Below are 26266 nucleotides of genomic sequence, written 5' to 3' on the forward strand. Positions count from 1 at the left end.
AGGTTTCAGGGACCACCCAGTCAATGGAATCGTGGTCAGTATCCTCAGCGCAATCCGAACCAGCAGCAAGTTAGCAATGTATGTCCTCAGCAGCAGAGTGTTCCACAGACACCACGACAGGGAACCCCCAACAACACTCCCATGAAGATGAGTGCACCTAGTACTCCCAACGTATGCTATCGTTGCGGAGAAGTTGGCAATTATGCTAATCATTGCCCCCGGAAGCAGAATCAGCAGACACCTCAGGGTCAGCAGAGTAATCAGAAGGGAACGCCGTAGAAGCCAGCACCCAACACAGGGAGGGTGAACCATGTGTCTACCAAGACGGCGCTTGCGGAACCAAAAGTCATGCTCGGTACGTTCAACATCAACTCAACCCCCGCCACTGTTCTTTTCGATTCTGGAGCTTCGCATTCATTTATATCGCAAGCATTTGTTAGAAATCATAGCATACCATTATGTGCCATGCAAAATCCCATATTAGTAAACTCACCGGGTGGGAGTATGCAAGCTTCATATCGTTGTCTGCCGACTAGTTTAACTTTAAGGGGGGTAGAGTTCAAAGTGAGCCCCATGGTGTTGAGAGCATCTGGTATAGATGTGATTCTGGGTATGGATTGGATGATGAAACAACAAGCCGTAATCCAGTGTAAAGAAAAGGTAGTTGTTGTGACTGCACCGAATGGAGAAAGAATCAAGGTTGATGTTGTAATACAAGCACAGCCAACCGCCATAGTGAACCAGCTGGATGATAGCGGCAACAAGGAGGACCCAGTGGTAGATGAATTTCTAGATGTGTTCCCCGATGATTTGCCAGGTATGCCGCCTGACCGTGATATTGAGTTTATTATTGAATTATTACCTGGAACTGCACCTATAGCTAAGCGTCCATATAGAATGGGGGTTAAAGAATTAGAAGAACTTAAGAAACAAATTACGGAGTTACAGGAGAAAGGTTTTATTCGTCCTAGTTTGTCACCTTGGGGAGCACCAGTTATATTTGTTGACAAGAAGGATGGTACTCAGAGGATGTGTGTTGATTATCGATCACTCAATGAGGTTACCATCAAGAACAAGTATCCGTTGCCTAGAATTGATGATTTGTTTGATCAGTTGAGAGGTGCCTGTGTTTTCTCTAAGATTGATCTTCGTTCTGGCTACCATCAATTAAGGATTCATGCAACAGATGTACCCAAGACAACTTTTACTACGAGGTATGGTTTATATGAGTACACTGTTATGTCATTTGGTTTGACCAATGCACCTGCCTACTTTATGTACATGATGAACAAGGTGTTCATGGAGTTTTTGGATAAGTTTGTGGTGGTGTTCATCGATGATATATTGATATTCTCCAAAACAGAAGAAGAGCACGCTGAACATCTGAGGTTGGTGCTGCAGAAGCTCAGAGAAAACAAGTTGTATGCCAAGCGAAGCAAGTGTGAATTTTGGTTGAAGGAAGTTTCTTTTCTTGGTCATGTTGTCTCCAACGGTGGAATTATAGTAGATCCTGGTAAGGTGAAAGATGTGCTAAATTGGAAGCCACCAACAGATGTGGGACAGATACGTAGTTTCTTGGGATTAGCCGGATACTACAGAAGGTTCATTGAAGGTTTCTCTAAGCTTGCTAAGCCAATGACAGCCTTATTGGAGAAAAATGCTAAGTTCGTGTGGTCCAAGAAGTGCCAGGCTAACTTCGAAGAGTTGAAGAAGAGGTTGACTACAGCTCCAGTGTTAACTTTGCCAGACCTAAATAAAAGCTTTTCGATCTATTGTGATGCATCTCGTCAGGGACTTGGATGTGTTCTTATGCAAGAAGGCAGAGTAGTGGCTTATGCATCTCGGCAGTTGAGAAAGCATGAGTTAAATTATCCTACTCATGATTTGGAGCTAGCAGCAGTGGTTCATGCTTTGAAGATATGGAGGCATTATCTCGTTGGACATAAGAGTGACATCTATACTGATCTCAAAAGTCTAAAGTACATTTTCACTCAGACAGATCTTAATATGAGACAGCGTCGATGGTTAGAGTTGATCAAAGATTATGATTTGGAGGTACACTATCATCCTGGGAAGGCGAACGTTGTTGCCGATGCTCTTAGTAGGAAGAGTTATGTCAATGAGGTGCAAGTGACATCGATGTCAAGTGAGTTGTGTGCTGAATTTGAGCGACTGAATTTAGGCTTTGTTACCAATGCAGTGGAGTTGGTGTTGGAGCCTAAATTGGAGCAAGAGATACGTAAGGGACAGTTACAGGATGCGAAGTTGAAGAAGATAGCAGAAAACATAGTGATTGGTAAGGCACCAGGTTTTAGTATGGATGACAATGGAACTTTGTGGTTTGGGAAAAGGTTGTGTGTGCCTGAGGATAAGGCTATACGAGAGGCAATTCTTCGTGAGGCCCATGAGTCTGCTTATTCTATTCATCCTAGAAGTACCAAGATGTATTTGGATTTAAAAGAGAAGTATTGGTGGTACGGACTCAAAAGAGATGTTGCTGAATATGTTGCTTTGTGTGATACCTGTCAGAGAGTCAAGGCTGAACATCAAAGACCTACAGGATTGTTACAACCAATGAAGATACCTGAGTGGAAGTGGGAAGAAGTTGGTATGGATTTTATAGTTGGGTTACCACGTACTCAGAGAGGATATGATTCAATCTGGGTAATAGTAGATCGGCTGACTAAGGTTGCCCACTTCTTACCGGTTAAGACTACCTATACTGGACCTCAATTGGTTGCGCTATACCTGGAGAGAATAGTTTGTCTACATGGGGTTCCCAAGAAAATTGTGTCGGATCGAGGTACCTAATTTACATCTCATTTTTGGCAGCAAGTACATAGTTCGTTGGGAACCAAGTTGAATTTTAGTACAGCATATCATCCTCAGACAGATGGGCAAACTGAGAGAATTAATCAGATATTGGAGGATATGTTGAGGGCTTGTGCGTTGCAGTATGGAACAAGTTGGGACAAGAGTTTGCCTTATGCAGAGTTCTCGTACAACAATAGTTATCAGAAAAGTCTCAATATGGCACCTTTCGAAGCTTTGTATGGACGAAAGTGTAGGACCCCGTTGTTTTGGAATCAAACGGGAGAAACTCAAGTGTTTGGACCAGATGTTTTGAGAGACACAGAAGAGCAAGTAAGGATGATCAGGGATAACTTGAGAGTGGCTCAGTCTCGACAAAAGAGCTATGCCGACACTAGAAGAAGAGAATTGGTTTTTGAAGTAGGTGATTATGTGTACTTGAAGGTGTCACCTATGAGAAGTGTGAGAATGTTTAACATGAAGGGAAAGTTAGCACCAAGGTATATTGGACCTTTCAAGATTCTAGAGAGACGTGGAGAGGTAGCTTATCAGTTGGAATTGCCTGAGAGTTTGTCAGGTGTACACGATGTGTTCCATGTGTCTCAGCTAAAGAAGTGTTTGCGTGTACCTGAGGAACAGATACCGTTAGAAGAGCTTACAGTTAAGGAAGATCTCACTTATGAGGAGTTTCCAGAAAAGATTTTAGAGACAGCAGAAAGAGTTACAAGGAGCCGAGTTATAAAGATGTGCAAGGTTCAGTGGAATCGGTATACCGTGGATGAGGCTACTTGGGAAAGAGAAGATGATCTAAGGAAAATATACCCACAGTTATTTGTGTAAGCATCGTCCGAATCTCGGGGACGAGATTCATTTTAAGGGGGGTAGAATTGTAATACCCTAAAAATTGCAACATTTTAAAATAGGTGAATATGATTAAATTATGCATTTTGTGAGCATTTGAATTTAGAAAAAATAATCATTCTTAATAAAACTAAAAGTCAAATATAAAATCAACCATGAATGTGCATACATGCCACTGCATACTATTTTGAATTGCTTGGTTTGAAGTTGGATTTTGAATTGAGTTGAAACTGCATTTTGAATTTGTTTTGAAGAAAAATCCAAAAAAGAAAAGAATAACTTTCTTCTCCTTCTTTTCGGCCCGAAAGCCTGCTACCGCGGCCCATTCCTTTTCTTCCCGCGCGGGCCATTTTCTTTCCAGGCCGCTCTTTCTTTTTTTTCCCTAGCGAAGCGCGCGGCCCAGCGCTGCTGCTGTCGGCCCATGCATCGCTTGGCCCAGCCGTAAGCCGCGCTCGCGCAGGCGCTGTTCCTCACCGCTGACCGGTCGGGCCCGCGAGTCAGACTCATCTCCTTCCCCTTGTTCATGTTCCAGGCGGACACTGTGCCGTCGCCGATTGAGTCCGCCTCGGCCACGCACTCCATGACGTCGCGCCCAAGGAATCGCGCCCCCATAAATAGCGGCCGTGCCCTCCTCTCTCCCCAATCTCATCTAGCGTCCGTTTTCTTTGCCGAACAGCCGCAGCCGAGCTCCGATCCAGTGCCGCCGCCGACCTCCGCTGTCAACTCACGCCGGACCGCCTCAATTGCCTCTCGCTCTCGGTGCTCGGGTCCGGTGAGTTCGCCGTTCCTTCCTCTCTCCCCCCGTCTTTTTCTCTCGACGTGGAGTGCGCTGCAAGCCGTGTACCGCGAGCTCCAGCATCTTGTTTAAACCATAACTTTTCCGTTTTAGATCCGATTTTTGTGATCTTCGCGTCTGCGTGTTCATAGCGAGACGTAGATTCGTTTTCCAAACTTTTCATCTTGATTCTTTGCTGTTGGTGTACTGTTCTAATCTGTAGCCTTGTTTGCTTTGCATGATTGCTCCTGGATGCTTGTATGTTGTTGTGGTTATCGAGTATAGACGGTGAGTAGTTCTCGGAGGATCAAGGGTATGACTTTGACGAGCAGGACCAGCAGGTGTATATTGCTCAAGGCAAGTATAGCATGGGATCATCCTTGTTTCCTATTCACTTTAAATCATTAAATTTATATTGCATGTGTCTTCTTGTTAGGAATTTCCTAGAATTGGACTATTGCCTTGTCACCTATGGGTTATGCATATGGGTAGCTTTGCTAGAGCTCAGTTAAACCATGATCTTGTAACTTAACTAATGATATATGCAATAAACATAAAATGTGACTTTTTAGCAACATGGAAACAGGGGGCTAGAGTGTTTAGCTACTTTCTAAATGCTTCAGATTCCTCTCCCTAAGGACTTATCTGTAAGTGATCATCCGGGACTTACAGTACAGCTGTGAGAGCTACATGGCTCTGGCTTTAGCTCAGTATGAGGACCATTTCTAGCTTGTTAGTGGTTACCTTTATTGGCGTAAGAATGGCTTGACGAATCGGGTATAGGACAGCCTCTACTCTTATGTGTATAGCCGTGAAGGAATTGTGCCATTTGACAGGGGGTTCCTATAACTATTTGCCGAGTGAATCTAATGGCCCTAACTTGTTAGACGAACCTTTGAAAGGCTTCATAGTGACCCCTGCCTGCTCACCTTGGAAGTGTTTTGGGAGTTATAAACCCAGGCATATAGGAATCACGACTCACAGTGAAAGTGTACAACCTCTGCAGAGTGTAAAACTGGTATATCAGCCGTACTCACGGTCACGAGTGGCCTTGGAATATTTATGGAATAGATGATCACTAAGTAATATCTGTTTATGCTATTCATTACTCATGTTTACATTTGATATGTGTTCTACTTTGGGGACTGAAACACTTTGATGCTACTCATAAGCTAAAATTGTGACAACTAAAAGCTGACCGTTGTTAAGCCTGTGTCTAGCCTTTTGAGCCTCATGAACCCCGTGTTACACTTGTTGAGTACGATATGTACTTACACTTGTTTATTTTCACTCTTTGGATAAAAATCCTAGATGGGTAACAGATGACCCTGAGAATGATGATTTCCCTAAGGACTACTAGACTTGTGGTCAATCAGTCGACGTCCCTGTGAATTGGAGCTTCCGCAATAGATCTTTTTATTATTTGTGCTATACTTATGTAATAACTCTGTCTTATTCGTGATGTAATAAACATTGGAGATGATACTATTCATAATTTGTCGGCTTATGTGTGTGACTGATCTCTGGGCGCACATAAGGTTATGCACCCCATTTTATCCTTAAAATTGGGTGTGACAAATGTTTTCCTAAATGGTAAATGGTCTTTACACGGTCGCCCTTCGTTTAGCGTTTAGGCTGTTTACACAGTGTTTAAACGAACTTAAACGGTCTAAACGGTTTTGTACTTTAAAAAATACATATAATTATATATGTGCATGTAAAAAATCAAGTATTCTAGCATTTATACATATTTATCCGAGTCAAAATCAATTATTTTGGTATGTATATATATTTATGCATGTGAAAAGAACCAAATATAGATATTTATGCATGTAACATATCAAGTGTACACATTTATAAATATAATAAACTTAAGTATACAAATTTATCCATACAAAACTGAACTAGATTTACCTCGTGATCGCCTAAATGGCCGTTTAAACAGCTGTTTAGCCCGTTTAATGTTGTTTATCTCCGTTCCGTTTAGACCGTTTAGGCCGTTTTTCTATTTTTTGACTGTTTAAATGGTCAATCGTTTAATTTTCATTTACCCCATAAACAAAACAGTTTACCACCGTTTACTAGTCGTTTAATCCGATTAGGCGAACACTGATTCTAAGGCTACAAAAATTAAAGTGAGCACATAATAATACAATGAAGCTACTATAAAATTTTTAGGACTAAAGCTATCACCAATTTACCATAAATACTCCTACAACAATTAACTTAATATTATTAAGCATCCTCAAATGATTTAATAACTCATAATGTCAACACGTATAAACATGAACTAAATACACCAACCGATATAGCACAATTTTAGGAACCTAACAAAACTTGTTTCACAATTTTTGGACACCTACATGATTTTATATGATTACCAAAGATCAACTCAAAAATTAAATTAGAAAATCATTGTTAATTCCTTATAAAAAAAGAAAACTAAATCTCCTAGGCGGCCCACACGCACGGCCCGCGGGACACAGCGCGCGCAGCGGCCCACTAGCGCGACCCTCGCGCGGCGACCCGCAGCGGGGAGTCCCGCGCGTGTTGATGATTTTGCAAAAGAGACCTCAAACTCCCCCTAATTTATAACTAAGTACTAACGCTATTTTCTCCTCTCTCAAACCTTCTGACTTAACCCCTAACTTTTTCATAATTCACCCGCGCGCACCCCCAGCGACTCAGCGCACGGTGGCGCGGTGGGCGACGACATGGCGCGACCGTGCCGGCCACCAGAGGCTCACGTTGGCTCATCGGTCGGGCCGACCTTCAACTACGGTCCCACCGCCTACACCAAGCAGCACTGCGGGGCGGCGGGACGCGCCGAAGTGAGCTGCAGCGACGCGCGGCCGTCCGCGGCGGTGGCGCAGCTACCCCGGCTATCTAGAGCACCTAAGAACCTAACAGGCTAGCGAGGGAGCATCGGTAGACTATCGTGGACCTAGCCGAGGTGATGGTTGGGGTGGAGGATGGCGAAGAAGGTGTGGCCACGTGCGGCCGAGCCGTGCGGCAGCGCATGTCGATGGCGCGGGCATGTCAGCGGCGACGGGGAGACAGTTGCGATTCCACTGGTGTGCGCAAGGTGGAGAGGGAGACAAGATAAAACTAGTGGTGCAGGTGAATTGGCTCAGGAGGGACGGTAGGAGGGCTGCCCTCGTCCATGGCCGGACGTGGCCTTATCGGCGCGCCGACGGGAAAACCACCAAATTGGAGCTCGATCGGGCGCCATTCATGGCGGGGTGGCGTCGGGCAGTAAGAGGACTTGATGGCGGAGACACAGGCGCACATAATTAAAAGGAAATGATCACTCGCTGGTCAATTGCGTGGGCCACGACTCCGACGGTGGCAGCAGAGAGAGAGAGAGACGGACCGGTAGGTGGCACAGCATGACCTCGTGTTGGCGGGACGTGCTTGGTGCGACCGGGAAGGCATGCGCGTAGACGCAAAGGACAAGCATGCGCGTCCCCGACTGGCCATGGCCCGCGCGGCGTAGTGCCTTAAATGGCAAGGCGATGGCAAGCATGGCCACGTGCGCGCGGCACTGGTAGCATCGAATAGGGCCAGCAGTGGCGTAGAGGTGCAGAGAGAAGCGCGAACGTGACGGTGAGGTGACGGCACCGGTAGCGACTGCTTCGCGGCACGGGATGGGGCGGCAGTGCGACAGCATGGCGGGACAGCTAGCAGCGTTGCATGGCCACGCAAGCAGTAGCGGCGGCTCCACGCGGTAGAGGCCAGTGGCGACCAGCGCGGCGACGGCGTGCGCCTTAGCGTGGTGACCGCGTCCACCCTGCCAACCAAAAAATGTGTTGTGCACACATTTTAAAGCACCTATAACAACTAAACGGTTGCTTCTAGACCTAAACCATTTTCACCATGCTTAAGATGGCATATGAGGCTACCAAACCGAGTTAAAACATAACATCTATTCTTAACCTGATTTCGCAAAATAAATTGTCAAACATAGCATTGTCTAACTTTCTATATACTTAAAAATCTTCTAAGTCTGTGAGCTGAATTTGATTCCACGTTGCATTTCTAGGCTATTAGAAATGTTGGCTAGCAATGTTATTTTTCTACAGCAAGTAATTCATTGTCATCTACAAAGTTCATATTACAAACTTTATTTAAGCATCACATATATGTTCTATAGTATTTTTGTTCAATAAAAATTAATTTTAAACCCTACTTTATACATATGAGTTATGGAATAGCTTATCATTTAACATTTTTATTGGTCATCTGAAGTTACAAAAATGTTATCTACATCTTCCATCACATGCATTATCACATAAACATGATGCTCACGACATGGTTTGGTAATTTATTTAGGGCGTAACACCGAGGGTGTGACAGAAAGTAACAGTGCTAGATTACGGAACTGATGCTCACTTTCAATGGTATTTTACGGTGCGATAAACTTTTGATGGTATTTTTTGGATCTCCTGTTCTGCCGGTGCTATGAAACCAATTTTCCCTAATTTAAAATACCTCTTAACGATTTTATAAATTATCCACCTGTATCGTTATGAAAGATAATGCAATGTTGTTGTGAAACATAATATAATATATTACCTTTATATTTGTATGTATGTACCTTAGTCATTATAAAAAATAAACAAAAAATCTCTAAAATCTACATGTAAATAATAATACATACTGTTGCAAAAAATAAATCAATATCCATAAAGTATGATACATTTATATTTATAAATTCCATACTTCTATAATTACAAAATAAAATAACTATAATATTATGTTCCATCATGGACATCAAATAAACATATATACGTTAGGATAAATATTTATTTTAACAACTTAAGAAACATGGAAAAATATTCACTTATCAAACCATATAGCTTATTTTAATACATTTTTAGTGAAACATTATGTCAAAACAATATTATTAATTTATTATACACTCTATGGTATATAAATAATACTACACACATACAAAACTGTTATATAATAAATTCAACATGTTTAGTGTAGTAGTGCAAGCGAAGTTTCAACTTATTTGGAAGACAATGACAATAGGGCCTAAACTCTTTTTAATAAAAAGCAATTTTCAAATAAATGATAAAGAATACTAGAATTTCTAATTAACATGTGAAAAATTTGCAACAACTTGATTAAAATTTAAAAGATAAACTATAGATTTACAAAGTCAAAAATGGGTTGTATCAAGACTTTATATATCTTAAGGCTAAATTTCAACTAAATACATATCACACTAGAAAAAAGATAAATAACAGAAATTCTAAGTAAAGGTCCTCACTAGAGCCCGCATGTTAATCCTCACAAGACTTGATGATAAAAAAGATAGATCCTAAAAATTCTCATAAAAATCAAACACCTTACCATCAATTAGGTATAAGCTAATCACCATTGATAATAATAAGAATAGAAATTGGATCTATTTTATTTTCTAAATAATTATCCACTTCTGCTATTGTGTAAAACCATATAAACTAGCTTATGACTCTAATTTATATTACCCACGTATGTTGTTAAGAAACATGATCTAAAGTAGCCCTCAATTTACTTTTAATTTCCAACATCCTCTTATTATGATCGATAATTTACGTAACTCAGTTTTCATCTCATTACTAGAAAAAAATAAATACCCCTCAAATCTACATCTAATTTGTCAACATATCCTATTACAAAAAATGTTTAGGTAAAGAATAGAGCATATATATATTTCTATATTACCCCACCTCTATCAATATTAATATATTATAAGATTTGATTAAACTAAATATAGGCGTCATGCCAACATGCATGAACAATAAAATACACATGTTATGCTTCATCACATAAAAATATTTTCCTAATAACTCAAACACTAATGATACTAACAAATCATTTAAAACCATATTAGTGGCCATAACATATACTTTATATAGATTGATATTTTAGATATATTTATCTATTTTAACTTAAATGTTTGACATGTATATATTGGTAGTATAACCATAACTGCAAATATAATTCCTTAATAAGAAAATTCAATCATCTTGAGAAGTGTGAAAGATTAGTGGTGACTATATTTTTCTGGCCCTTTAAAAATACTTTGGAGTAAAAAAAATTGATTATCATAAGGTTTATGTATTAAAATTCTCTTGAGGTTAGCAATGCTACCGGTGTCCGAGATCTCACTTCAAGCTTATGACTTACCTTAAGTGATATGGCGCATGTTTCAAACATAGTTATTAGGGGCCATCGGTTCAATAGTTCATTGGTCCAACCATTTAGAACCGGTTGAACTGCCGGTTCAATTGTTTTGGACCGGTTAAATCGAACCGGTCTCAAATACTTTGAACCGGTATATATAAATATGATATAATTAATAATTGAGCATTATATATATATATATATATATATATATATATATATATATATATATATATGATATAATTTAATAATTGACGAATGGAACAATATAATTTAATTGCACAGCCGTAAAGTACATACATCATGCAAATATAGGATGACATGGTGGAGCAGAGCAGCTCGTTCACCGTCTTCGTGGAGCAGAGCAGTAGCCGTCCTCGTGGAGCAGAGCAGCACCAGCAGCCGTCCACGTGCTCGTGGAACAGAGGCGCAGAGCAGCAGCCGTGGAGGAGCCGCTCGCCCGCAGCAGCCTCCCCCGTCGGCGCCCGCCCGCAGCAGGAGCAAAGCAGCAGCCGCGCCGCCCGCTCGCCCGTAGGCCACAGCAGCCGCCACCGCCGGCGCCTGCCAGCAGCAGGAGCAGAGCAGCAGCCGCCGACCCGTCGCCCGCTCACTGCAGCAGCCGCCCCCCGCCCGCAGCAGCCGCTCGCCCGCTCCCCGCCGGCCGCCGGGCCTGATGCGCCGCCAGCCCGCCCCTGCTCGCGATTTCGCGAATGCATGCGCCGCAAGCCAAAAAGGGATTATTTCCCTCTCTCACGCGCCCAGTAACCTAAAGGGGCACATTGAGACACTTTCCCAATAATACCCCCTGAAAAGATGACCTTCTCTCGAGCACACAGAGGGCATTTTTGGCTAAGTTAAAAAACCGCCCTGGTTCATATGGAACAGGCTGGTTCACCGGTTTCATAAAAAACCGGCTGGTTCAACCGGTTTTTAGCGGTTCGATTGCACGGACGGTCTTTTAAGTGAATCGGACCAGTGTAGGCTCTGATTCGATCTTTTACAGGCCTGACCGCCGGTCCGGTCCAGTTCAAATAACTATGGTTTCAAATAATGGCTTATGCTATTATAGTACTTAGGAACGTACTCTCTATGACCTATTTTAGAAAAATGCAAAAAAGAGAGTTAATGAAAGATACAATAAGCACGAGACTTTCAACTTAACTTGAGGAGAGAAAAATTCCGTAGCAGATGGTAAGAATCAAATTTGAAAAATCAAAATTTAGATTAATGACTTCATAAGATACATGATGCAACAAGATCCGCCATGATTAATGGTAAGGTTTTAAAACTATATAAAGGTGCCATGCAAAGGAAAAATATGGATGTGGATAAAAAAAATATTAGTTCCTCGAAAAAATAGTTATTATTAAGTTTATGATAACTAGATATTAGCTAAGAGTATCTATTATGTTAGAAATAAAAGCAAGTAGTTTAATATAAGTAATTCTTTATTAGTCAGATGTACTCCCTCCATTCCAAATTATAAGATGTTTCGAATTTTGTAAATGCATAGCTTTTGGTTTACACTTAGATGTATTTATCTAGAAACATAGTAAAAACAATATATCTAGAAAAGCCAAAACATCTTATAATTCGAAATGAAGGAATTATTAAATGAAAACTAATAGTTATATGTCCTAAAATTCTAGTCCAGCACGGGTTGATGGACTAGTACCCTTAATCAATATGCATGTAGCGGTCCCTAATAACCAGCGTGCTACTGCAATCCTAATTGGTATGGGTGCTATGGCCCCTAATTAGTATAGATTTTGCAACCCTAACAGATATGCATGAGCATACGAGACCCCTTTTTTTTGGGAATTCTAAAAAATAGTAACATGAGCAAATGGCAAAAACCCTGTAATCCTAATCGATATGCATGTTGTAGGCTTGTAGCCCTAATCGATATGTGTAGTGCGACCTGCAACCATAATCATCAGTACGCGAGTATACATGACCCGTATTTAAAATTTTTACAAAGTAGCAACCTGAACAAGCTGGGGCAAAAGCCATAACTCTAATTAGTATGGCATGGCTTCTAATCAGTATGGGCTCGTTCGGCTGGTTGAGAAACCAGCCGGATTTCACTATACGCGGATGAAAACACTTTACTCTCTCACAAATTTCTACAGATTCATTCAGATTCCTCCAAATTTCTCTCAGCGAACAAGCCCTATGTCTGCTGCAACCCTAATTAGTATGGGGTATTGTGACATCTAACTAGCATGAATTCTAACCCATGTCTGAGAATTCTAATCAGTATGCACGAGTATACGAACCCATGTCTGAGAATTCTAAAATGTACTAGCAACCTGAACAGACGATAAGAAGAATCCTATATCCCAAATTTGTATGCCTATTAATTGCAGCCCTTAATCATGAATCCTGCACGACCATAAATAAAAGGGTGTGTTGTATGTCATCATGATGTAGAAAACAAAAATTGATATTGTCAACATAGTTGCTACAAGTTAAATTACCAGGTTATTTAACGTGTCGACTTAGTCGACTTATGTGCATAATAAATATAAGTTACTATATATTTAATATGTAAGTAGTTGCTATAGATACAGCCTAATAAGTTGCTACAATGAATATATTTTGAAACTTCTACATTATAGGTTTAGTTTTACAAATCGATCTCATTGCAAATAGCAAACTGGTGCAAACCAAATTAGCAACGAACACTTATCACATTTAAAATCTAGGGTGATGAATAGGAGTGAACAACGGACACTCTAGTTATTGGAAACAGTCACAACCCATACCGCAGAAAAAAGAATATGATGCAGCCCACGTAGGCACCAGGCCTGGCGGTAGCGTGTTATATGGGCCAAACCGATGCACACACCCAACCAAGTCGCAGGACAGTCCTTGCCCCCATGGGCAAAAGGCCCAAGAACAAAATAACATTTTCGAACAACTCCCGTTTACTGAATCGCAGTGTCTAATTAGCGACCCGTCGCGCTCAGTTGCGGCCTATTCTACACCCGTGGCAACCACCGGCATCCCAACAGCAACGCCTGCCCGCAAGCCAGTGGTGGAGTCCCGGCAACGGCGGCCGCGTCCCCTACCAGTGCTCCCGCCCGTACGTGCTCGGATCCGGCGCCAGTCACTACGGCCACGGGAGCATCATGCGCAGTGCCGGCATGGCCCCCGCCAGGAGCAGCATTGACTCCTCGTCGTTCCTCGGGCACTCCTCGAGGTCGCCGGCGAGCTTTCCGGCAAGCAATTGGAGCCTCCAGGAGGTGACCCGCTTGGGGAACGAGTGGTACAAAAAGGGATAGTACGGGGAGGCGCTGCGCCACTACGAGCACGCCGTGGTGCTGTGTCCCGAGAGCGCCGCATATGCCACGGCAACCGAGCCGCCGCGCTCATAGGACTCGGCCGCCTTGCCGACACGCTTCGTGAATGCGTGGCTGCTGTCCGCTCGACCCGGTGAGCGGCCGTGCCCACAGCCTCGTCGCAGGCGTTTGTCTCCGGTGAGCTTACTGCAATCTTCCTACCTCCACCATTGTGCTATATCCTGTACTAGAGTTTAGAATTGATGTGCATGCGCCTTTCACTTTTTCCTTTCCATTGAGGCTGTGAAATTTAGTTCTGCGATTGCTCCATCTTCACACTCAATATTCATTTTGTTCGCATCCTCAGGATGCAAGATATTGATGTTTTTTGCAATTCAAAATGATTTGTTTTCTTCTGAATTATCTGTATGTAAGTAAAGCTATAATATTGTCTTGCTTTGATTGTGGGTAAAATTGGCGTTAAACCTTCCCATCACGTAACGCTGATAGAAGGGGGGTGTCTGCTTGCGGTACTATGTAAGGTTGCTTGATGACGATTTCGGTTAGGTTCATTGGATTTAGACCACACAATGCTGATGCATCCTGAATTTCTGTTCCTAATATTGTTTATACTGTATATTGTCCTTACTCTCCAATGGAATTAGGTGTCGAAGACTGATGACATGCTGCAATTATTTGCATTTCTGCTGATATGCTGTGAGAGTTGTTAGGGATGAAAACGATCGGAATCGATTGATAGGAGGCTAAATCACTTTCATTTTCACATTGTTTCTCGAAAACGAAATCGATACGATATTGTCGGAAACAAATACTCCGGCGATATTCCGGTACTTTCGAAAACGATAGTAGTCGATCGAAAAATACATCGATAACGATCGGAATCCATGAGAACGATATCCTCAGAAATGATAAATACGCCAAACCATAGAACATGAGAAGATCTATATAACTCGACCTATCTCACGTGACAATAATAAATAAAACCACAATGGACAAAGACCACACAAGCTGAAATTAAACCACACAGTTCACACCAGAGTCCGTTCATGTACACGGTGACTGGCTAGAGTTACATGTGCAGTAAGTGATTGTTGGCTGATTGCCTTCTTGTTCCTATATGCATGAAATACTTGCCATATAGTTCCTTTCCAAAAAAAATATTTACCTTATGTGCTTGCATGTGCAGTTGGATGGGCATGCTTAGATGTGGGCCAACTGGATCTAAAGTATGTGTTGTATCGGTAATTACCGACGATAAATTATCGGTTAAATACGGTAATCTTCGAAAACGATCGGAAGAGGGTAAAATCGTTTTCATTTTCGTTTCCGATTATTTTTACCATTATCGTTCGACTCATCATGTAGAACACAACGGTGCAAACGGAATTGAAAACGTATCCAACATTGAAAATTTATAGCAACTCAAAGAAAATGTTTTTGTTTTTGTTTTTTGCCTTTGCTTTGCTTCAGCATGACATCAGGGGTGGCATGGCTGGTGGGGCGCATGCACTGCCATCTTGTATGTGGAAGTAGGTTTGTGCGGGGCCGAGTCACTAGTGCCGTAGTGCGGAGGGCTGGGGTTGCCATGTTGAACGTGGAAAGTGGGTCGCTTGTGCGGGTCTGAATCGCGCGTGCGGAAGCCTGGGGTCACGCGCTATCCCAATGCACGACGGGTCGTGCTATAACCACGTCCTTACTGAATTGCCTCTTTGTCTGTCCCTGTCGTCCCCAGCAACGAGCAGACTAGTTGACTGCAAAACAATAGAAGAAAACATGCTACATGGCGGCGTCTAGTTTGGTTGATGTGACCCACCAATTTTGGACCATCCATCCTGTCATGCTCATGGCGCAAGTTGCCATGCTGGGGATCAGTATCTGTCGATTTGGCATGCGTACGTACAAGCACTGATCGATCATCTGTAGAAGAAAGCACCGTGGATGAAAAAATAAAATGGCTGATCGCTGATCATCCACAGAAAAAAATAAACGTTAGTCTGCAGTCCACAAGTCAGAAAAAAATGGCCGATATGGCTGAACCACAGAAAAAAAAATACAGTCTGCAGTCCACATGCCATTCAAGAAGGATCATCATCATCGTCTCTCTCTCTCACTCTTTATAACCAATCATCAGGTATCTCAGCTCTAGCTGCCCTCTAGCTCGATGTGCCGGTGACTTCTTCCTCGCCGGCGATGCCTGCATGTCGATTTTTGTAATCAGGTGTCCCCTTCTTTCTCTGGTATGTGAGTCACGCGGGGCCTTTGTTTTTTCCTCCATATTGTGATCCCCTGTACGCAGCAAGGTTTTGATTTCTGAAGCAGACATTCTCACCTCTGAATGGCAGGATAATAGGATATAATTGATCGTTATCCTGATTTATTCACATTTCCGATAACAGCTGAACAGAAGACCACAAGATCCGTTCTGAGAAGGGAAATGCATGCTGGGGTAGAGGAAAAGGTATTATTTTAATGTTAGGCACAACACAAGCAAACAAATTTCAGACACTAGTGCATTATTATTTTCTGAAATTTTAATTTTAGGAGTATTTAAAGTTTCCATCATGGTTACTACTTTGCTCGGAATTGGTGTTCATCTTCAGCTCCTTGCATGTAACAGAACAGAAAGCCGAAGAAGCTGGAATTCCGCCTCGCTTCTAAATTTTTCACCCCCCTTGCTTATTATTATCAACATGAAGGTTACCGCACCTGGACAGTTTCTGCTTGTGCTCATGGCTTGCAGTGTCCATGTTGTCACCTGCAGCAGCACACCTGAAAATCAAATAGATCAACTGTCTCTTCTTGAATTCAAGAAGGCGATCAGTTTGGATCCACAACAAGCATTGGCTTCTTGGAATGACAGCACTCATTTCTGCAACTGGGAAGGTGTCATGTGCAGGACGAGGAGCCATCGTGTCACTAATCTTGACCTTGCAAATCGAGGTTTAGTCGGACAAATATTTCCTTCACTTGGAAACCTGACATTGCTGAAACACCTGTCCCTAGAAACAAACAGATTAAGTGCAGATATCCCAGCATCCCTTGGCGAGTTGCATCACCTCCAGACCCCCTACTTGAGTAACAACACGTTACATGGAGTTATACCAACCTTCCAAAACTGCTCTAGTCTGCAAAAACTCTGGCTCAACGGGAACAATCTCGTTGGAGGATTTCCAGATCTGCCTCTTGGACTTAAACATCTGAAGCTTCGATATAACAATCTTTCTGGAACCATTCTTATTTCTGTTGCCAATATCACAAAACTACAACTGCTAGACTTAAGTTTCAATAATATTGCGGGGAACATCCCATATGAGTTTGCCAAGTTGCCGGAGCTACAGGGTCTGGACGCTATTGGTCCAGAGATCTCCGGCACGGGTGAACCGACCGCTCACCGTCGTTGCCGACCACAAACATTACGGCTGGAGGTAGAAGGGAGGGAGAACAGAGCGCGCACGCACACAACACAAGCATCAGCGTTGGCTGGAGCTCTGCAGAGGAGATGACAAAACTGAACTCGCTCTCCTTTACTGAGTTGCAGTGGGAAGCTATATATATAACTTTACCCATCTAATCCTAGTACATAGACATACCAGGTGCCAGGCTGCTACAGTGACTAGATGTAACAGCAGGGCTGACTTTGGCGTCTGCCCTTACTGTGGCTACAGGGCGCAGAGAGCCTTTCGACGCCTGCCCCTGCCGCGGCTACAGTGCAGCAGCAGGGGAGCCCTTTCGGCGTCTGCCCCTGCTGCGCGTACAGGCGAGAAGCAGTAGATTACTTTACATTTCTTCTTCAGCTCCGTGAACCGAAGACGGCCGCGCGGCTTGGTGAGGACGTCCGCGAGTTGCCGACCAGTTTCGACGAACTCGATGATGATCTGCTCTTCATCGACAGTCCCTGAGGAAGTGGAACTTGACGTCGATGTGCTTGCTCCGGTCGTGGAGAACCGAATTCTTCGCGAAGGCGGTGGCGGGCTGGTTGTCCACAATCAGTGCTGGTGGGTGAGCTTCCACACCGATCAACTCGCCCCAGCAGCCGGCGCAGCCACACAACTTGGCACGCTGCTGTGGTTGCCGCCACGTACTTTGCCTTGCACGTGGACAGCGCCACCACCTTCTGTTTCAGCGACAGCCATGAGATTGGAGCCGACCCGAGGAAGACGAGCACGCCAGAGGTGCTCCACCGTCCGTCGATGTCACCCGCCATGTCTGCATCGCTGAACACAGTGAGCTGCAGCCCACTTCCGTCGGTCTTGGGGAAGACGATCACCTGATCCACCGTCTCCTTGACGTAGCGCAACAGCCGCTTCACCACGGCCCAGTCATCCTCTTGGAGATCCTCCATGAAGCAGTTGACGTAGCCCATGACGAACGCAATGTCCGGCCTGGTATGGACTAGGTAGCGTAGACTACCGATGATGCTCCGGCAGAGTGTTGCATCTACCTTCGCTGCGGTACTAGCCTTCGTCAGCTTCAGCCGCTCATCCATCGGAGTCATGCACGGCTTGCACTTAGCCATGCTGCTCCGCTCCAACAGCTTTGAGGCCTACGCGCTCTGACCGACCGTGAGCTCCTCCTTCTCCTGTCTCACCTCGATGCTGAGGTAGTAGGAGAGCGCGCCGAGATCGCCTATTCGAAAATGAGTCGCCATCTAGCGCTTGAAGCTACCGATGTCCTCTACACACGTGCCGATGATGATCAAGTCGTCCATATACACGCCGACAACAAGATCCTCCTTTCCCTATTGCCGCGTGTAGAGCGCGTGCCTGGTTGCGCACCACGTGAACCCAAGCTCACCCAGCGTGGCATTAAGCTTGGCGTTCCACGCTCGTGGGGCCTGTTGCAGCTCATAGAGCGCCTTGCGTAGTCGGAGCATCCTGTGCTCCACTCCCTTGATAGTGAAACCCGAAGGTTGCCTGACGAAGACCGTCTCTGCCAGCTCGTCGTAGAGGAAGGCCGATTTTATGTCCAGGTGATGGACGCGCCAGTCCTTCACTGCTGCCAAAGCCAGCAGCAGTCGGATAGACTCCATGCGCGCTACCGGCGCAAAGACTTTCTCGAAGTCGATGCCCTCACGCTGGACAAAGCCTCGGGCGACGAGGTGCGCCTTGTGCTTGACAATGGCACTGCGCTCGTCCCGCTTGACCTTGTACACCCACTTCAGGCCGATCGGACGGCATCCTGGAGGTGGATCGACGAGCTCCCAAGTCTCGTTTTCCTCGATCGCCTTCGTCTCCTCCGGCATCACCCGTCACCAATTTGCATCGCGCTTGGCCAGTGCGAACATGGGTGGTTCCTCTGCACTGACGAGAAGCAGCTCTGGGTCATTGAGCAGCCGACCCGCTAGGCCTAAGGACCCTGTGCCGCCGACGATGTCGTCCAGCCTGCGGAACCGCACCTTCTCACCGTCGTGGAAGGCATCCACAAACTCAGTGATGTCCCTTGGTGGTGAGACGAACTCGATCGACGTCGATGGAGTCCTCTGTTCCGCCAGAGTGGTCGGCACAGCACCTGGAGTGCTCGGCACCCCGGTTGAAGTGCATGGTACTATTCCTAGACCGCTCGTCGCCACTCCTGGAGTGGTTGGCACCACTGCAGGAGTGCTTGGCACCAGTCTTGGAGTGGTCGGCACCACTTCAAGACCTCTCGTCTCCGCTACGGGAGCGTTTGGCACCCATCATGGAGTGGTCGTCACCATTGCAGGACTGCTCGGCACCGCCTCAGGAGTGCTCAGCTCTGTTGTTGGAGTGGTCGGCACCTCCTCTCCAGCGTCTCCACCACCGTGGATGACCAAATGCTCGACAACGAAGGTGCTGGTGAAGCTGCCAGCTTTCGCCGTGCCCGGACTATCCCAGTCCCAAGCCGCCTTCTCGTTGAACACGATGTCGCGTGAGACAACCACCTTACCTTCGCGTGGGTCGTAGAGCTGGTACGCCTTGGTACCTTCCTCGTAGCCCAGGAGCACCATCGGTGTGCTCCTGTCCTCCAGCTTGGTGAGGACCGGCTTCGTCTTCCTGACGTGGCCGATGCAGCCGAATGTCCGGAGGAAGGACACGCTCGGCTTGGGCCCATACCAAGCTTCAAACGGCATCTTGCCCTTTAGGGCCTTGGTGGGTGCGTGGTTGAGGATGAACACCGCCGTGGTCACCGCCTCACCCCAGAACCTTGCTGGCATGCTCTTGGCCTTCATCATGGATCGAGCCATGCCGACCACCGTCTGGTTCCGCCGCTCCACCACACCATTCTACTGTGGCGAGTACGGTGCGGTGTGGTGTCGCAGCACACCCTGATCCGCGCAATACGTATTGAACTCCACCGAAGTGAATTCGCCAGCGCGATCAGTCCACAGCATGCGTAGCTTCTTGCCGCTCTTCGCCTCTGCGTGTGCCTTGAACTTCTTGATCGCCTCCGCTGCCTCATCCTTGCTCGTCAGGAGTTGTAGCCACATATAGCGACTGCAATCATCCATGAGCAGGAGGAAGTACCGCCGACCACCGTTTGTGGCTGGCGTGATTGGCCCGCAGAGATCACCGTGGACGAGCTCCAGAGCGTCCGCCGTGCGATACTTGGCCGCCTTTGGGAACGACAGCCAGCCTTCTCTGCTTCCCGGCCAGGCAGCTGTCACACAGCTCGCCTCCGTGTTTGATGTGGGGCAGCCCTCGGACCATCTTCTCTAGCTGACCGAGCACGTCGAAGCTGAGATGGCCAAACCGGGCATGCCACAACCATGGCTTCTCGGTGTGCCGTGTTGCCAGGCACACCGGCTGCTCCACCTTCAAGTCGAGCAGGTACAATCAATTACATGAGCAATTTACCTTCGCGAGAAGACGCCGCTCCTGATCCCGAATCTTCAGGATCTCGCTCTCGATCAGTACCTCGCATCCGCGCTCGTCCAGCTGCCCGAGGCTGACGATGCTTGAACGCAGCTGTGGGATGTAGTACACATCCGTCAGCGCGCGGTGTTCACCGTTCTGGTACCTGAAGATGATGGTGTCGCGCCCTCGGATCGCCACCCTTGAGCCGTCATCGAACTTCACCGTGCCGGTCACGTTGCCGTCGAGCTCAAAGAAGGTTTCCTTGGAGCCCGTCATGTGGTTGCTGGCGCCGGAGTCCAGGTACCACCGCTGCTCCTGTTCGCCGTTCACACGTCCGAGGTGGACTTGGGCGCGCGGTTCATCGAGGTTGACAGCCTTCAGAGCCTTGCCGTGCCCTTCCACCACCATCACCTCTCCCTTCTTCTTGGCCTCAACGTTGTGCAGTGCACAGAATGTCGCCATCAGGAGAGTGGCCTCATCATTCTCATCAGCCTACGGTAAATGAGCCTCAGCCTTCTTCTCCTGCTTAAGATTTGGACACTCCTTTGCCCAATGGCTCGTCTTCCCACAGCGCCGGCATGCGTTGGGGTCGACCTTCTTCTTCTTCTTCTCCGAAAAAGCCTTGCCGCGGTGCTTGCCATCACCCCCGCGGCTGAAGGAGGCTTCCCCGGACTTCTTCCAGGTAGCCCACTCCTCCTCTGTCGGCAGTAGCTTACCACTGTCCGTCGTTGTTGTGGCCTACTCCATGCGCTTGTCCACCGCCCGCAAACGGCCTGTCACATTCTCAATGGTGAGGGTGGACAAGTACAACATCGTCTCTATGGAGAGAGCGATCTAGATGTACTTCACCGGAGGTACTTGGAGACCACCTCTTCTTCGTCGATGGTGACACCGTGGCTCCTCAGCTTGCTGATGAGCGACTGTAGGCGGAGGGAGAAGTCCTCCACCGACTCACCATCCTTGAACTTGAGGGTGGCGTACTCCTGTTTTAGCAGCTGGGCCGTCGCCTTCTTTGTGCGGTCGAAGCCGACGCGCATCGCTGCAATGGCCTCTCACGCCTCCTTGGCAGAGTTCTTCACCCCCAATGGCTCCTTGTACTCCGCTGACATAGCAGTGAGGACAACCTCCAACGCTGACATGTCGTCTTCTTCGTTGTCGGTGCCCTTGTCAATAGCATTCCAGAGCCGTCGGGCTCTGAGCTTGACCTTCATGGTCACCGCCCACTTGCCATAGTTGGTGCGAGTCAGCGTCGGCCAACTGGTGCCGCTAACCTCCCGCACCGTGCGCACGATGACCTCCTGTCGTAGCTAGACAGCCACAACAACGCCGTCGCCGGACTAACTGCTGGCAATGTCGTGCTTGTTAATTCAAGTAAGCAGAGGCATTCCATTGTACAAAGAGTGGTCATCCCCTTATCCAGCATTTTGTTACTTGCTATAGTTATAACTGTAATGCTTGTCTGGAGAGGGAAACCAAAGAGAAACCTATTATCTTTGCCCTCATTTGGTAGAAAATTTCCCAAAGTTTCTTACAACGATCTAGCCAGAGCAACATGTGGGTTCTCATCATCCAATTTGATTGGCAAAGGAACATATTCTTCTGTGTATAAAGGAAAACTCTTCCAAGGTAGAACCATGGTTGCTGTCAAAGTTTTTTGCCTAGAGACGAGGGGAGCACATCAAAAGAGCTTCATTGCAGAATGCAACGCTCTACAAAAGGTGCGGCATAGAAATCTAGTTCCTATAGTCACTGCATGCTCCAGTATTGATTCCAATGGAAATGATTTCAAAGCCTTAGTCTATGAGTTCATGGCACAAGGTGACTTGCACGAGCTACTGTACTCAACTAGATGTGATGGTAACAGTTGAACTCAAATCCACATCACAATGGCTCAAAGGTTAAGTATTGAAGTGGATGTCGCAGATGCATTGGAGTAGCTTCACCATGGCAACCAAGGAACTATCGTCCATTGTGATCTGAAGCCTAGCAATATTCTTTTGGATGACAATATGACAGCACATGTTGGAGACTTTGGTCTTGCAAGGTTCAAATTTGACTCAGCAGCAACATCGTCCACTCACTCGATCTCGACTTCAGACTCTATTCTGGGAACAATAGGGTATATTGCTCCAGGTAATACGAAGTTTCATAGTACTTCATTTTTTCATGTATGTTCAGGTAATACAAAGTTTCATACTGCGTCATTTTTTCATGTTTGCAGTAAACGATTATTTTGTGCAAATATGCAGAGTGTGCTGAGGGTGGAGCAGTTTCGAGTGCTGCCGATGTTTACAGCGTTGGGATTGTTCTACTTGAAATATTTTTGAGGAGGAGGCCAACTGACGATATGTTCAATGGCGGGATGAACATTACAAAATTTGTTGAGATGAACTTTCCTGACATGATACCACGGATTATTGATGCTGAACTACTAGAAGAGCAACAAGATTTATCTCAAGAAACTTCATTTGCCATGAAGGAGAAAAGCTTAGAGTGTTTGCTTTCAGTTCTAAACATTGGGCTTCTCTGCACTAAGCCATCCCCGAATGAGCGCATCAGCATGCAGGAAGTGGCTGCAAGGTTGCACGAAATCAAGAAGGCATATCCAAGAGAAAACTGAGGTATTGCAAGCAACGGCCTCTATACTTTGATATAGTATAGTTTAAAAATTCTTCTAGCTGAACCTCACCCTTTTTTTCGTCTTCCAGGTTGTGTCACTTTTACCCTAGTGGCTACTGCTGACATAATAAAGTTTATCTCCTTGCACCATAACGGCAGTTTAAGGAGAAAAAAAAAGTGTATTTGCACTTCCCGTCTTCACTGCACGCCACACTAGCATGCAAGTCATTGAATTTTCTCACGTTTGCTTTCTGAAAACAAGGGATTTGTTGTACTGTTGCCAGTTGTGATTCTGACATTTGGTGAATTTTCTCCTGTTTGCTTTTGCTTTCTGAAAAGGAGGGATTTGTTGTACTGTTGCCATGCATAGCAATACCAGTTGTGTTCATTTGGCACGTTAGAATTGAAAAACCGTTGTGTGATAAAGCTTCTACCCATGGAGTTTAAAGTTTCGTGAATCTATCACGACCTTAATGTGAACTGGCTGTCTGAAAAGATCACTCCAGAGTCCAGAATTCTGAGGCGATCCAGTTCAATTGTTCAGCAGCAAGCTGACATGGAATAAACAGGGGCAACATAGGGGAGATTCACTATAGGTTTCACAGTCACAGCATTCCAGATGATATTTTACTTGCGGCACCGCCACTGAATACGTGATGATAAAAAATGAGTCTGTCTACTGCACAACCATGTGTTTTATATAATTCTAACACATGAATTTTTTTGCACCATAAGATTAAGATCCAACAGCCTCCATCCTTCTTCTACCTCTAGCCTTCTTCTACCTATAGACAATCACAAGATCACAGATCCACATATCACAAATCACATATTAGAGAAAACAATTTTTTTCTATGGAAGGACAAATTACAGTAGGGTTGGTTTCATTGCTGCCCGTTCGTCATGGGTCGTCAGATTCGCGTTCGCGTCATGCGTCGTAGGGCCCTGGCCATCGCGTCATGGGTCGTCAGATTCGCGTTCGCGTCAGATTCGCGTTCGCATACGCGCATACCTGGAAGTCTCTGGCTTGGCAGATCTGACGGACGCAAACAAACCCATGCAACGATCCAGTTGACTAAAATCCATGTGTTTTTTTTGTGCTAAAACACACGTGTGTTGTATAGCATTTCTGTAAAAAAAAATAGTATTAACAACCTCATGTTTCACAAAATTAGTGAAAACTGCAAATTCTCATGAAAAGTCAAAGAACAAAGATTGCAATTGGCCCTTTTTTTAGCCCACATGAGAGCTACGCACCTTCTGGCGCGTGCACCAGCGACAGTTCCCTTCTCTGTAATCCTTTTGTCCTCTTAATGAAACACGTTTAAAACGCTTGTTTGCAAAAAAGAGAGAGAGAGAGAGAGAGAGGGGGAGGGAGTCCATACAAAGTTCATATCAGACATGTTGATCATTGATGTTTTATAGGCAATATAAGATCACATAGAGTACGACAAGATTTTAAAAAAAAAAACTAGATTATCTATTTTTTTTATCTATCATCGGTTACTGTGTATGTTTCATGACATCTTATATTTTGCTTAACGGGTACATGACTAGTTAAAACTCGGTGGCCATGATGTATGTCGACTGTGTTTAACTAGCTATGATGGGCTAGTAATAGATAGAATATAGCCGGCCGCCGGCCGCCGGCAGCCGCCTGGTGAGGTGAGACCATGACAGCGCAACGACGGAACAGAAGCGCAAAAGACATTTGGCGGATCGGACGGAAGCCGCCTTCATGGACGACATGGCCCGCGAAAAGGAAAAGGCATCCATCTATTCTATCTACGCCCTGTGGCTGTGTATAACCGTCACCACCATCAGATATATATATGCAGGCTCAGCCAGCTGCCCATCAGTACATGCGTGTGTCGTCCCGTGGTGGTGGCTGCTTCCTCGATCACCGGCGATCTCTCCGACACCTTGGCCGTCGACGATCAGGCAAGCACCTCCATTTCTGTAACCTGATGCCCCCCCTTATCCCTCTTCTTTCTTATTTACGATACTAGTCTATCAACCCGTGCTCTCGCACGGGCGAGAGTTTTAGAAGATATAAGTATTAGACTATTAGTTATTGTTTAATATAAAAGATGGATAAAAAAATATTTACATTAAATTGTATGTTTTTCTTTTTGTTTATTTTCTAACATAATAGATACTTGTAATCTATATCCACTTATCATAAACTTATTAATTTTTTTGCATGAGGTCGATCTCTAATTTTTTCATTCATATTCATACTTTTTTACACGGCACTTTTGTATATTTAAATATAAATTAGTTTAAAACCTTACCATTAGTTATGGCGGTTATTATTGCATCATATATCTTACGAAGTCATGAATCTAAATTTTGATTCAAATTTTATTCTTATGGACTACTATAAATTCTTTTTATAATCAAATTAAGTTAAAACTCTTGTGGTTGTTGTAACCTTACCATTAGTTGAGGGGACATATATTTTTTCTAATAATGAAATGAAAATTAGGTTACATAAACTATATATCTTTCGTAATAGGAGGACACAGGTAATTAGATGTAATTTTAGGGCCACTTTAGATCATATTTCTTAATAACATAGGCGGGTAATTGAAACATAGAGTCATTGGTTACTTTATGTTGTTTTTCGCAATAGCAAGTAGTTAATTATTTAGAAATATATATATGTTCCATACTTTATGAATATTAATTTCTTTTCTATAATAACATATATTAGTATTTAAATGTAAATTTGATAAATATTTTTGTTTTTTTTATAATGGCTAAGGTACATACAAATATTTGTCTTCCATAATGATACATATGGGTAGGTTAAATGCACACTTAGGAGGTTATTATGAATAATCCTTTGTAATGACAAAGATGGGTAACTTATAAAATCATTAGGAGTATTTTAAATTATCTTT

General features: G+C 44.7%; 4 protein-coding genes across 14 annotated transcripts; 2 read left to right on the forward strand and 2 right to left on the reverse strand.

Moving 5' to 3' along the window:
- Positions 1-13633: 13633 nt before the first annotated feature.
- LOC136483560 (putative receptor-like protein kinase At3g47110) lies at positions 13634-23719 on the forward strand. Of its 11 annotated transcripts, none has more exons than XM_066480668.1 (5): positions 13634-14106; positions 16061-16166; positions 16272-22874; positions 22991-23362; positions 23450-23719. In XM_066480668.1, exon 3 carries the CDS (start codon positions 16491-16493, stop codon positions 17430-17432), a length of 942 nt encoding a protein of 313 aa, XP_066336765.1. In that variant the 5' UTR covers positions 13634-14106; positions 16061-16166; positions 16272-16490; the 3' UTR covers positions 17433-22874; positions 22991-23362; positions 23450-23719. The 11 variants fall into 11 exon arrangements, with proteins under 11 accessions (XP_066336765.1, XP_066336768.1, XP_066336772.1 ...); XM_066480671.1 differs by lacking the exon at positions 13634-14106 and having other exon boundaries at positions 15938-16166; positions 16272-22459; positions 22665-22874; XM_066480675.1 differs by lacking the exon at positions 13634-14106 and having other exon boundaries at positions 15938-16166; positions 16272-16387; positions 16547-22874.
- Positions 17720-18415, reverse strand: LOC136479529 (secreted RxLR effector protein 161-like). Its single transcript, XM_066477370.1, has one exon. The coding sequence runs from the start codon at positions 18413-18415 to the stop codon at positions 17720-17722; it is 696 nt and encodes a 231-aa protein (XP_066333467.1).
- On the reverse strand, positions 18668-19894 carry LOC136479530 (uncharacterized). The gene is made up of 3 exons (XM_066477371.1): positions 19622-19894; positions 19267-19408; positions 18668-18924 (listed from the first exon to the last, which is right to left on the reverse strand). The coding sequence occupies exons 1-3, from the start codon at positions 19892-19894 to the stop codon at positions 18668-18670; spliced, it is 672 nt and encodes a 223-aa protein (XP_066333468.1).
- Positions 22751-23361, forward strand: LOC136479531 (receptor kinase-like protein Xa21). The gene is made up of 2 exons (XM_066477372.1): positions 22751-22874; positions 22991-23361. The coding sequence occupies exons 1-2, from the start codon at positions 22751-22753 to the stop codon at positions 23359-23361; spliced, it is 495 nt and encodes a 164-aa protein (XP_066333469.1).
- Positions 23720-26266: the final 2547 nt, after the last annotated feature.

The sequence above is a fragment of the Miscanthus floridulus genome, chromosome 9 (genome assembly GCF_019320115.1).
Source record: "Miscanthus floridulus cultivar M001 chromosome 9, ASM1932011v1, whole genome shotgun sequence".
NCBI lineage: Eukaryota > Viridiplantae > Streptophyta > Magnoliopsida > Poales > Poaceae > Miscanthus > Miscanthus floridulus.